Genomic DNA, 13,758 nt, shown 5'->3' with positions numbered 1-13,758 from the left:
AGATTATCATTATTAATTTATTAGTATTATTTACTTCGATGCAGTAATTATAAAATCCTAGTTGAGAGACTAATTCTTGATGTAAGTTACTTAAAACTCGTTAGTTGGGTCTGCAAAATATAACATACTCTCTACAATAAAAACCATTTTTCCTTTCCTAAATTCATTGAGAAAAGCTGATGCTAATAATCGGCTAAATAATTGGCCATATATTTTTTGGCTGCAAATATGAAAAAAAGCCAAATCCTTTTTATTTGTGTGCATGCATTTTAATTTGTTTTATGGGAAGTGATTTTTTCTAGACCACGTGTATGGTAGCGTGACTGCATACTCAAGACTCAAGCTTGAGTCTAGGCAAATTAAAACAATCTTATGCTAGTTTATGTATGTGTTTGATGGTAGAGAAGTGATGTTTTAACAATTTTATTATTTAAATATAAAAAATTAAAACCATAACATTACAAGTTCTGTAGTTTATCTTTATTTTCCATCTAATTTCTATCTTTTTCATGTATACATTAAAAAAATACACGTGAAGATTTAAAGACATTTTTTTAGCTGTCCAATATGAGCAAACATTTTTCGTGTTTTAATTTGCCCACGAGAAGCATCTGATTTTCATGCTGAAGTAGTGAAAAACCTCCCTTCCGATACTTATCTTTTAAAAAATGCTAAATGGAAAATAATTCTTGTACACTTTATTTTTTAGGTGTAAGAAGAAGAAGGAAGAGATAGAGAGAAAAAGTAAAAGGAGAAAACTTGAAAGATATAATAAATTATGTAACGAAACAAAAAGAGAAAGTAAAATAAAGTAGAAAATGATAAAAATATTCTATAGGTATTGAATATACCATTATTGCTTCAAATACTAATAATTATTAACCAAGTATAGCTAATTGTTGATCTTCAAGGACAAGCTGAGAGAGACTTCTTTTATTTTATTTGTTTCCTCCGAAATTGTTTTCTTAATTAATTAACGTTCCTTATTCTTGAATCAACGTCAGATTAACCATTAAAAATTGGCCAGAAGCCACCCTCAAAAACATTCAATTATTGTCTGGGAACAATATGATTTGTTTATGCCTCTCTGTTTCTTTCTAAATTTAAACAACATTAATATTATTCAATGGAGCCAATGATGGTTGCTGGGGTTTGGAATTGCATCTTATCAGTTACTAAGAGGAAGTAGATTATATATACGTATCAGAATCCTTCGAGTGATCTTTTGACAAGGGACACATTAACTATAAAAGATATTTTTTATAAATATATGGCTATAAGTAAAATTCTTTTTTTTTTTATGCAAATTAAAAAAATCGATATCTAACTGATTGGATCTAGCTCAATAATTGAATAAGGTGCATGGATTATTAAAAAAATTTGATATTTCTTAAATAATAAATTGTGTTGTTTAAATGAGGCTGAACCACTACAATTAAGTTCCAAAGCATTTGATCAGATATCTCATTGAGAAGAGAAATCGAGACAATTAAAATTTTAAAATGTTTTAGCAATAAAGTAATTCTTTAGTTGACAAAAAGAACATCAGTTTTATATTAGTGAATCTAGAGAACTTCCTCTTTAATACCTTATAGTAAAAAATTCATGTAAAATGACAAAGTTAAATGTTATAGTATTGTAGCAAAAAAGATAGGCTGAATGAGATACTATTGATCCGGCAACGTGGCCACATTGATGATGACCACTCTGTACGTAGAACACGACAAGAATCCAACGATGCATACCTTACCTCAATTTCCACACTGAAAACGAATTCTGTATACAAAAATTTCGGTTCATTCAATTTGTTGAAAGAATCCAAACACACATTAGAACAGCGACATTTATTTATTTATTTAATTTCATACTTCACTTTTGACTGAAGACCGTAACGCTGGAAGGATATGCATATAGCATGATATGAATGATGAACCCCTTCAAATTTCGTCCACCGTAACCCTGGAAGGATATATAAGTTTGAATATTTTTGTAACTTTATAGCAATGTGTTAAAGAAAATGTAATGTTGTTAGTTAAATTAGTCAATTTAGTGTCGGTTACAATATCCAACAACTCAATTTAGTGTCGGTTACAATATCCAACAATTTTTCTTCATGGATCAAAGATGATCATATGTGTGATCGTGATTCATCCAATAAAATTTTACACACTAAAATAATTAATTATAATTTTTTTTATTAAATAGATCGTTGTTGCATATCATATAAATACAGAAGAACCTTGGATCATTTTGCCAATTCCATGAGTTATATGGTATTATTATGGATGAATTATTGCACATGTTTATTGTATGGATATAATTTATATATTAATATTCGTCTTAGTTCATTCCAAGGTCTAACAAGTCTTAAGGCATATTGAATATTATAATAATCTTTTTAGATCTCAGCTTCTTGAGCTCCACTCATTTTATATGAGAATATCTGAACTTTTTGGGGGCAGAGGTATCTTGATCTTTTTGAACATCCAAACATATAAAACAACTGATATCATTTCCATTATTCTTTTTCTCTGACACAAATTCAATACATCTGAAACCACTCTAAGATGTGTTAGCGAGGAGCTAACACTCATCCACAATTTTATTAAACCACTATAAGATATGTTGTGTTAGCGAGGAGCTAACACAGCAACACTCATTTACAAATTTATTCTCACTGATAGTAAGGCAAGAAGATAGCCTTATAATTTGACACTGATCTTCCCTGCTGGTCAACTAGGCATTGACCAACATTTGTTAGTGTCATTGTCCTACACACTTAATTTTACAAGCTTTTTTTCACACCAACTTTGGATTTTTCTTTTTGTTTACTATGCCCAATGCAGTGCACTCTAGAATAAAATATATCACTGACTGGAACAGAAGCCTAAGAATCCCATGAACTCATGGTTGTTTATCATTTGAATGCTGTTCTCAATGCCAACGACACCTGAAAAAAAAATGTTACAATTAGACACTTCAATGCAAAATGTGTTACATACTTACATTAATATATAGTTAGTACTTAAGCAGAAAACTATTATAGATCAATAGATGAGGTCGGTTTAGTTTTCTTTACCCATGGTGAGGGCGCTAGCAAAAATGACACCTGAGAGGATGAATACAATGATTGATGCCCTCCCAAGACATTTAATCAATCTTCTTACAAAGAACTGTCCCCAGAACCCAGCCAAAACAGACACTGAGGTGAGGTATAATGCTGCAAAGAAATACAATGAAGTATGCTAGAGTTATTATGCTTATATTTATAAATAAGATCACATCAAAATCAAGAGACTCTAGATTGATAGTATTAATGGCCTAGCAAATTGAAGAAAATAACTACCAAGAGTTTATATAAATTACCATAAGGAATGGGGAACCTCTTGAGAAGGTAGAATTCAACCACTGACAAAGATGATGAAAACATCATCACAAATGTTGCTGTAGCACTAGCAACCTACAAGATTATGATCAAATATTCTTTTAAAGTTAAGTTTCTAGAATTATGCTCCTAATTTAACTAGTGTTAGTTCAATTGAGAGAGCATATATGCTATATACTTTACCTGAGGAATGACACCAATCTCTAGAAGAAGAGGTCCTAAAACAAACCCACCTCCAGAACCAAGTAGGCCTCCAACAATTCCCCCTACAATGCCACACAATGCACAAAATGCAAGGTTAATAGCAGTCCATTCTATAGAAGCCTCACAGATGCATTCTGAGTTCCCTGTGTTCATCCTCCTTTTATGCTCCTTGTACAACTTCACTGCTTCATAGCCAAACACCAAAAGTGCAATTGGAAGCTGAAACAGAAAGAGAACAAGTGCAAAGCAAATTAGTCCAACTCCACTGCATAATAAGTTCAGTAACAAGTTGAGGTTATGTAATTGGTCTTATCATCTAACCTGCAAGCCAAAAAGCACCCAATACCATGCACTGCATGCCTCTACATCATTCTGCAGACCATAAACAAATGTTACGTACATTATCACAACCGAATAGACTTGTGAGTGACAGAGAGAAGAAAGGGGTGAGGGAACTTGCCTTGATGACTTGAACTAGTAGGAAACCAACCCACACCACTATCAGTACCAGAATCCTTTTCCACCTAAGGTTGAGACATAAAATTTCCTGAATAGTTTTCAGGTGAGAAAAAGGTTGACTAAGCAAAATTTACACACTCATTTCAAATAGAGCAAAATGACTAATTTGTCAAATGTATAAGAGAAATTTACATACCATAGTTGATTTCTTTTCTTTAGGAATCAACGGTTCATATTTTGTGTCGATTCTAACTGCAAATTTCAGAAAACAAAGTCATTATTAACATTCAATACGCAGTCAAAGAAACAATCATATGCTTAAAACATCGAAATCCTTCATGAATAGAAAATTTTCTACACTATTCAATTTTTTTTTCTTTAGTATGATGCAGAGATACTATTGTGAAAGTGTACATGCCTGTCTTATCTTCACCCTGAGAATCAACCAAAGTCGCTCGCTGCATGGTCTTTTCTCTCTGCAAAATAGCAAACAAAGATTAAAGACAAAAAGTTTATAAGTGACTTTTCCCAAAAAGTAAAAACTTGTGTTGGTTGCTTAAAAGAATTAATGTTGACAGTCTCAAATCATGAATTTTCGACCTTGAAAATGGTCTCTTCCCTCCACATCTCGATTCCTTTGAAGAAAGACCTTGAAGAAGTCCCTGCACAAAAATTAAAAACAAATTATTTCTTTTTCAAATAATGAAACAACACTTTTTTATGACTGTGGCCCAAAAATTGATTTATTCAAAATTGCAAGTAATTTTTTTTACTACACATACCTATGAAGAGAATGATGATGAGAACAGTGATAAGCCAGTAGGGGAAGACAACACTGAGAGCAACACCAACAGTGATTCCAAGCATGAGCATAGGCTGAAACAGAAGAGCCAGATCATAGTCTAATATGGGCACCTCTTTTGTTGGATGTGGCACTCTCACATTATACCAAACCGATGATGTTGATGCCCCCATTATCATACCTGGACAACAAACAAGTCAATAACATCAAAACCAAACTTTTTTCACAACTCAAAACACCAACCACAACCAACAATTATATATGAGCAGTGCTACACACACAAAAAAAAAAGACACATATGTGAGCACAGATTTCAACCAATTTTTGAGGAACCACAATCAAGAAATTAACACCATAGGCATAAGAAAAAGTGTTAATTACATTTAGAAAGAGCAGCAGCAGACTTAGTATCAAAGCCAAGAATCAGATTGAGCATGGGAACGAAAATGCCTCCCCCTCCAACCCCACCAACGGTTCCACATGCTGAACCAAGAAACCCAATAACCGTTGCCAACACAAGTCTCCAACTTGGCTCCAAGTCCTGCACACAACACAACCATGCATTAACCCTTTTTTTTGTGTTACCCCGAATATTCTCGCCATGAGTCAAAGACTAATCTCTCGACTAGCTAATGAGATTCATTTAAGAAATTATCTTCTCCTTACAAATATTTTTTCACACACAGATTTCGAAGATTGAACTGATCACATACTTAAAAGACATGATTATCTGTTAACTATACCATGCCATGTTGGTATGCATTAACCTTTTTTGTTCACGATAACACCTGAAAAATGGTTGAGAAAAAGTACTTACGGGCCAAACTTTAAGAGTTTCAGACACACGAGAGGCTAACAAAGTAACTGCCTTGTTATCATCATCATGGATGTGGTTGGTGATAAAAAGCGCAGACAGAACAGCACAAGAGAAAGCAGATAGGACATAAGCGATGAAGCCTCTTGAAGACAACATTGGCATGGCGAAGAACAAAAGCAACAGCTGCAACAACAACAATGATCAATATAAGAAGAAGTTGTCTTATGTTTATATGGTTTTGTTGTGTTCCACATAGTGCATTTATTAAATTGTATAACTGCTACTTCTTTAGTCACGTGGCACCGTCTCACTGGACGGTGGTTCATGAATATCACTTTTGTGTCACGCTTGATTGATTGACTATTATATATTTATTTTTTCCTTTTGTTTTCTTCCCTATTGCATCAAGATTAATATAGACAAGAATATTCTATAAAAGTATGAGGAATCCTTGTTCGTCTAAGCAATCAACATGAGGCCGAGGATTGGTGACCTTACTTCTTGAGTGGAGAGAAAATCCACTAAAATTGAACATGGTGACTTGATACTTTTGTACGTTAAATGATTAATGAGGATAAATAATTGGACTAAAACGTTCACGGTGAAATTTAAATGTTCTTTATAAGCATTTATTTTAAATCAATAAACTTCAAAGTCAACCAGAAATCTTTAAATGCAGAAAAAATATAAAAAAAATTAAAAAATACAAAATAAACGATAATATATAGTACCTTTTCTTATATATAAGAAATAAATATATCATTCGTTAAAATTAATAAAAGTGATTAAATTTGTTAGTTTTAATTAATAGTGTATTATTTGGATTTGACAAGTATCCCTATTTATTGGCCGATCGAGTAACCTACTTAGTATCTAGAGAATGTGAGAGAGCTAATTAAGATAAGAACAAAACTCTCTTTTATAAAAAAAGATAAAGATATTCTCTAATATAAAAAATTATTTATCATAAGAGGAAAGATAAGATCACATTGATAGAAAAAAAATCAAACATTTCCCTAATTATACTATCTAACGCGAGAAATTGAGATCATATAAGGGTTATCAAGGTTTAGGTAAATCAATTTTAATCCAACCTTGATACTTGCTTTTCTTACATCTACTTGTTAACTTAAGCGTTAGAGTGTATTTTCAGGTACATTCACCGACTCCGTGAAGAACATCAATGTGAAAAGATTATGTCAAGTATGATAAGAACATTTAACATTGACTATGAGAGTATGAGACCGAAAGAAAACTTTAAGTAATGGTTATTTTTTTGAAAGATAATTTTTTCAACCAACAATTATATCTTATTTTGCTAATAGCCCAATAAATACGCCTAATTTCATGAGAAATTGATGTATATCATTAATAGATCTCACTATTAATTAAGAGTGAAAAATTAGTAATTAACATGCTTGAAAGTAGTCCCATGTTTCTTAAAATTTAAAAATATTATATTAATGTATATAGAAATTTTTTTATTTTCAAATATATTTATAAACTATTTTTAAAAAATAATGAAAATAAAATTTTGATGTATATTTAAAAATGACAATTCTAATGAAATTAACATTCTCTTTAAGGATTAAAATTTAATTTAAAGAACATGCATATATATGCAAAGAGAAAAAAAGTTATACATTAATAGTGTAAAAAATTCTATACCGTTATTTAATCACAACTTATGATAAATGATAAATTTATTGATTTTTATGATAATTATTTCAACAGTCATCCTTAAACTAATATTATTTGTAACTTCTTATGCTATACTCATGGTAAAAGAAAAACAGAACATTACTAAAACCAATTACTAATTAAGCTTTTAGGATTTTTAGCTTTGTGTGAAAAAAAAAACTTTAACTTAAGTTACATGCCAAGATCACAAAAAATAAAAATTGATGTTCTCTAATTTTATTTTATTTCTTTTGATTTTCTTATGCCGGTTAATATTTTTTTCCACATATTTCTGTTTCTTTTTTTGTCTTTATTTTTATTATGCGAGAGAGACATTAAAGAATAAGGCTTTGTTCAATTATTTATAATATAATTTGATATTAGTATGAGAGTAATTATTCAAAACTCATTAATTACAAATTTGATTATTAGTTGTCAAGAATGAAGAGTGGTTAATTCTATTTCCTCTTCCATAATTTTAATTAGAACTGTGTCTATACTTTTAATCTACACATTAAAGTGATAATGGATTTAGGCTGCTCTGTCAACTCATATTTATAACATGCTTTATACGTTCCATTTTTCTTTTTAGTCTTAATTTATACATTCCTCTAATTATATAATAATCATATTATTTAAAATTAATTACAATATAAATACTTATTTTATAGAATTAGCTGACTAATTAAGTTAACGCATTTATCTTTATAATACGTTTCCTTTATACTAATACTAGTTAGTTGCTCGTGTATATGCACGGGTTGCTCCACTTTACTCCGATTTTTTATTTTATTTTATTTGTTTTAGTTATTGGTCTATTTGGTCACTTCAAATTCCAAGTATCATCATCCTTCAATCTTTGAGTTGGGGATTACTTAGTCCAAGAAACCAATAGGGATAATGTTATTGTCGGCTTGTCACTCTCGATTTAGTTGAGGTTCATTTAGTCTAGGTTACCAATTAATCTACATGAATTTAACATTCTCGACTAGTCGGTCTCGATCTAGATAGAGTTCATTTAGTCCAAGAAGCCAATTGGTTTACTTGAATCTAATATTCTTGACTAGTCAGTCTCAATCTAGTCGAAATTGGCTTAATCTAAGAAACCAAATTGGTCTACTTGGATTTAATTTTCTCAACTAATCAATATCAATCTAGTTGGAGTTAACTTAGTCCAAGGAGTCGATTGGTCTACTTGAACCTATTATTCTCAGCTAGTCGATGTCGATCTAGTCTTAGTCCAAGAAGCCGGTGGGTCTACTTGGATCTAATATTCTTGACTAGTTGGTCTTGATCTAGTCAGAGTTGACTTAGTCCAAAAAGCCGATTTGTATATTGGGATCTAATTTTCTCGACTAGTTAGTCTCAACCTAGTTGGATACTTAGTCCAAGAAGTTGATTGGTCTAGCTGAATTTATTATTCTCTTCTAGTTAGTCTTGATCTAGCCGGAGTTTACTTAGTCCAAGAAGCCGATTGGTCTACTTGAATCTTATATTCTCGATTAGTCGGTCTCGATCTAGTCGGAGTTAACTTAGTTCAAGAGATCGATTGGTCTACTTGGATTTAATTTTCTTGACTTGTCGGTCTCAATCTAGTATTAGTCCAAGAAGCTGATGGGTCTAATTGGATTAAATATTCTTGACTAGTTAGTCTCGATCTAGTCAAGGTTATTTTAGTTTAAGAAGTCGATTGGTCTAGTTGGATCTATTATTCTTGACTACTCAGTCTTGATCTAGTTGGAGTTTACTTAGTGCAAGAAGCCAATTGGTCTATTTGCATATAATATTCTCAATAAGCCAGTCTCAATCTAGTCAAAGTTGATTTAGTCCAAGAAGTCGACGGGTCTACTTGGATCTAATATTCCCGACTAGTTGATCTTGATTCTAGTTTAAGTTTTCTTAGTCAAAGAAGTCGATTGATCTACTCAGATCTAACATTCTTGACTAGTCGGTATTGATCTAGTCAGGGTTCGTTTAGTCCAAGAAACTAATTGGTCTATTTGGATTTAATATACTCGACTAGTCAGTCTCAATCTACTCATAGTTTACTTTGTCCAAGAAGCCGATTGATCTACTTGAATCTTATATTCTTGACTAGTTGAATTTGACTTAGTACAAGAAGTCGATAGGTCTAATTGGATCTAATTTTCTCGACCAATTGATCTCCATCTAGTCAAAGTTGACTTAGTCCTATTATTCTCAACTAATTGGTCTTGATCTAGTCGAAGTTTACTTAGTCTAAGAAGCTAATTGGTCTACTTGAATCTCTTATTCTCAACTAGTCGGTCTCGATCTAGTTGGAGTTAACTTAGTCCAAGAAGTCGATTGGTATACTGGGATCTAATGTACTCGACTAGTCGGTCTTGATCTAGTTGGAGTTTACTTAGTCCAAGAAGTTGCATAGTCTACTTGGATATATTATTCTTGACTAGTGGTCTTAATCTAGTCGGAGTTTACTTAGTCCTAGAAGCCAATTGGTGTACTTGAATCTTATATTCTTGACTAGTTGGAGTTGAATTTGTCCAATAAATTGGTTGGTCTACTTGGATTTATTATTCTTGACTAGGTGATCTCAATCTAGTCTTTGTCCAAGAAGCAGATAGGTCTAATTGGATTTGATATTCTTGACTAGTTAGTCTTGATCTAGTCAAAGTTGTCTTAATCCAAGAAACCAATTTGTCTACTTTGATCTATTATTCTTGACTAGTCGATCTTAATCTAGTCGAATTTTAGTTAGTTCAAGGAGCCGATTGGTCTACTTAGATCTATTGTTCTTGACTACTTGGTCTCAATCTAGTTGGAGTTTATGTAACGCAAGAAGCCGATTGGTGTACTTGGATCCAATACTCTTGACTAGTTAGTCTTGATCTAGTCAAGGTTCATTTAGTCCAAGGAGTCGATTGACCTACTTGGTTCTAATATTCTCGACTAGCCGGCATCAATCTAGCTAGAGTTTATTTAGTCCAAGAAGTTAATTGATTTACTCGGATCTAACATTCTCGACTAGTCGGCATCGATTTAGTCAAGGTTCATTTAGTCCAAAAAAATCGATTGATCTACTTGAATCTAATGTTTTCAGCTCGTCAATTTTGATCTAGTCAGAATTTATTTAATCCTAAGAGATCGATTGGCATACAACCTACTCGAATCATTTATTATAACACATTTAGCATCGCATCGGAGAATTTTGGATGGCTGCACTACTACAAAAAGATGATTCTACATCGGTTATATGACTCTTTTAAAGACGGTTTTGAACCGCCTTTGTAGCGAACAACATTGAAAATCAAAACTTTCTACAACAGGTATTAAATAACCGTCTTAGAAAAGCTATACATTCTAAGACGGTTCTCAGGAAAATAATCGTCTTAGAATTGTCACATTCTTAGAATATAATTTTTTAAAAAAAATAAAAAATTTATGATTCCAAGACGATTTTTTAGAGAACCATCTTAGAATGTATTTATTTCGACAACATATTCAATTCATTTCTCCATTTGTTTCTTTTGTTTTATAAATTATTTTATAAAGCAACTTGTTTCTTTTTTCTTCTTGCTTTATTTATATATCTTCTCATATTATAAATTAGTTCATTATAAGATATTATAATTAAGATATAGATATAAAATAACACGAAATAACAGAATATAAAACTATTACTATGTAATTTAATTTATACAAAATCAATTAATTTATTGTATTATTTTTTTGAGTTCCAATATATTTTAGAATGTACACAATATTAAATTTCTATTATCTCAAATGATATTAACAAGTGTCTTGTGGAAAATACGTTATTATGTTATCTACATACATATAATCAGCTTCAACTTAATTAAGGAAAAAGAAAATAGCACATATTACTCTAAATAATGAGAGTTATCATCATGTAGCTTTTCACTTTGGCACACAATCCTATATGTAGGCTAGATCATACAAATCAAGGCCATCTAAACCCACACCAAGGCAAGCACGTCCTAACTGTTGAAGAATAGTAAGTAAAGTTTTCCCATTTCTCAATCCCAAGCAACCATATTAAACTAATTTATAATTAGACATTGGAAACACCACAAATCCTCCTTAATTTGAGTGCCTCTCAAAAATCACCAACGGGTTATATTAATAAATATAAACTAGCATTGGAGAGAAAAAAAGAAAAAAGACTTGGGCCAATGACACGACATTCTTATTAGTTCCTGCAAATCAAGGTACTAACTAGTAATCCAACAATAACACTGAGAAGTGCTATTTTATTAGTTCCTGCACGTAGGTTCTGTTATCAGTGAACTAATAATAGAACTCATCACACACACTAATTGCAAAACTATATCCATTTCTAACTCAGCCACCTAATTGCAAATTAAAGATTGAGATGTCAATATGTACAGTAAGAAAGATTCTTGCTTGATTTAAATAAAATTAACCAACAAGTTCAAACTTTAAAGTGTAAGTTTTATTTGCAAATTATTTTGGAGTGGATACAATTTTGGATACGTTAATTATTTAACAATCTTTTTAGGTAAAGCCTTCCTTAGAATGGTGACTCTAGGATTTACATACTCCACTTGTTCACTTCCAACGCAAATTGCAAGAAATCAATGGTAATTTAAAATTGAAATTCAATCCACTGCACTATGAATGTATCAAAATTAAATCCAAACTTAAAACCATACAATTCAAAGCATTCTATAAAAGGAAAAACAGACCTGAATCCACGGTTTCCCCCAATACCACAAAATTCCAAACAAAGACTTCTGCTTTCTATCCAATCATAACATCACCAGGAGCAGCTAATCACTAACTACTACGTTTAAAGATCATGAACACAGAATCAATCCACCATAATTATCAAGAAACTGGGACTTAACCAATAAAGCAGCAATGCAAAAAGAAGATCTCATACTAGAATAAACAAGATACCATATGAAGATCCACTGTGAAGCCCGGATACGTGAAAAAAGGAAAAGTATCAGTGTCGCACCCATATCCGACACCGATACTCCATGGATACGGTCGAATACGTATCCTAGGAGTATCCAATTTTTTTTATTTTTTTTAAAATACAAGATACGGCTGGGATACGGCTTAGATACGGCTTCCTAAGGCTAGACATGGCTTCAATATGATTCCAATACGGCTTAGATACAACTACAACGTTTAACCCCTTTTTTTTTATGATTTTTTAAATGCAGAAACTTTATTATTTCGCAAAACCCATTTGCTTCTCTTCTTCTCCACGCTTACGAAGCTCAAACCCATTTTCTTTTCTTCTCCACACTATGTGACAACTGAAAACAAAGTTTCAAAGTGATTCTCTTTCGCGTCAACGTGGTTCTTCTTCCTCGTTTATGGTTTTGCAAGCCATCTTCAACGGCGCCTTCTTCTCGATGACGACTTCTTCTTCAACAACTCTCTTCATTGGCAGTTCTGCAAGCACTCTTGTTGTCGTCGATTCTCGTCATCATCGGTTCCCATCATTGTTGTCTTCAGCCACTCTTGCAAGCACTCTTGTTGTCGTCAATTCTCGTCATCATCAATTCTGCAAGTTTTCAATCAGTATGGTGAATTAGTTCATGTGAAGATTCCAGCTGGCAAGCGATGTGGATTTGTCCAATTTGCGGACAGGTAATAAAACCTCTCCTATATTAAACATACCCCATGTGTGATAGCATTTTCTAGTCTAGGCAACATTAATATTATGTCCTAATTTTTCATGTTTTATTTTTTAATATGAATTTGAAGCTATTCCAATGAAAAATCTAACTATTCTAGAAAAAAAATTTGAAACTATATATAACTTTTTATATATTTTATTAACGTATCCAAGACGTACCGTATCTTTAATTTTAAAATTTTTCCGTATCTCCGTATCTGTATCGTATCGTATCCATATCGTATCTCGTATCTAGGCTTCATAGGACATCCACAATGAAATTCATCATTAAACCCAAATAATTGCTAAGCCATCTCAAAAGACTATTAATGAATATTAAATAAATTATCCAAACCCACTCAACATAACAAATTACCTCACTAACCCGATCGCATTGCATGCATCCAATTAACGGTTCCCCCAATTCAATTCAAACAAATTGCAATTAAAAATAAAAAGGTTATAGAGAGAGAAAGCGAACAACGAACCTCGGCTTCGAGCTTGGTGATGTAAGCAATAAGCGCAGACTTATCTTTGTGCTTAATCGATTCCTCATCGAAGCCAGCGTCACAGAGGCGCTTCCAGATCTGTTCGTCAGAGAGAGGGTTTCTCAAAACCCTAGAACCCGGTGTAATGGACAAGTGCTTCAAGGAAGAATTCAGAGTTGACAGCTCCATCTCCGACTAACTCCGAAACGCAATTCTTCAAAAAATCACAAAACCCTCTCTCTCTTCACTAATCGTGGCTTCGCTTCTTTC

At 32.3% G+C, this 13,758-nt stretch overlaps 1 protein-coding gene across 1 annotated transcript; it reads right to left on the bottom strand.

The window, feature by feature from the left end:
- Nucleotides 1-2,493: 2,493 nt before the first annotated feature.
- Nucleotides 2,494-5,888, bottom strand: LOC114380774 (sulfite exporter TauE/SafE family protein 4-like). The gene is made up of 12 exons (XM_028339818.1): nucleotides 5,668-5,888; nucleotides 5,232-5,391; nucleotides 4,831-5,031; nucleotides 4,649-4,710; nucleotides 4,467-4,524; nucleotides 4,245-4,300; nucleotides 4,050-4,136; nucleotides 3,911-3,961; nucleotides 3,569-3,808; nucleotides 3,367-3,460; nucleotides 3,080-3,220; nucleotides 2,494-2,950 (listed from the first exon to the last, which is right to left on the bottom strand). The coding sequence occupies exons 1-12, from the start codon at nucleotides 5,827-5,829 to the stop codon at nucleotides 2,868-2,870; spliced, it is 1,395 nt and encodes a 464-aa protein (XP_028195619.1). The 5' UTR covers nucleotides 5,830-5,888; the 3' UTR covers nucleotides 2,494-2,867.
- Nucleotides 5,889-13,758: the final 7,870 nt, after the last annotated feature.

The sequence above is a fragment of the Glycine soja genome, chromosome 13 (genome assembly GCF_004193775.1).
Source record: "Glycine soja cultivar W05 chromosome 13, ASM419377v2, whole genome shotgun sequence".
Classification (NCBI taxonomy): Eukaryota; Viridiplantae; Streptophyta; class Magnoliopsida; order Fabales; family Fabaceae; genus Glycine; species Glycine soja.
This window is presented reverse-complemented; position numbering and strand designations above follow the sequence as displayed.

What these genes read in the sequence shown, in the direction of transcription:
- LOC114380774 (XM_028339818.1), bottom strand. Translation starts at nt 5,829, where the DNA reads ATGCCAATGTTGTCTTCAAGAGGCTTCATCGCTTATGTCCTATCTGCT. An exon ending in AAACTCTTAAAGTTTGGCCC is followed by an intron (nt 5,392 to 5,667) that starts GTAAGTACTTTT and finishes TGTTGTGTGCAG; the next exon opens with GACTTGGAGCCAAGTTGGAG. An exon ending in TCAGGGTGAAGATAAGACAG is followed by an intron (nt 4,301 to 4,466) that starts GCATGTACACTT and finishes TGAAATTTGCAG; the next exon opens with TTAGAATCGACACAAAATAT.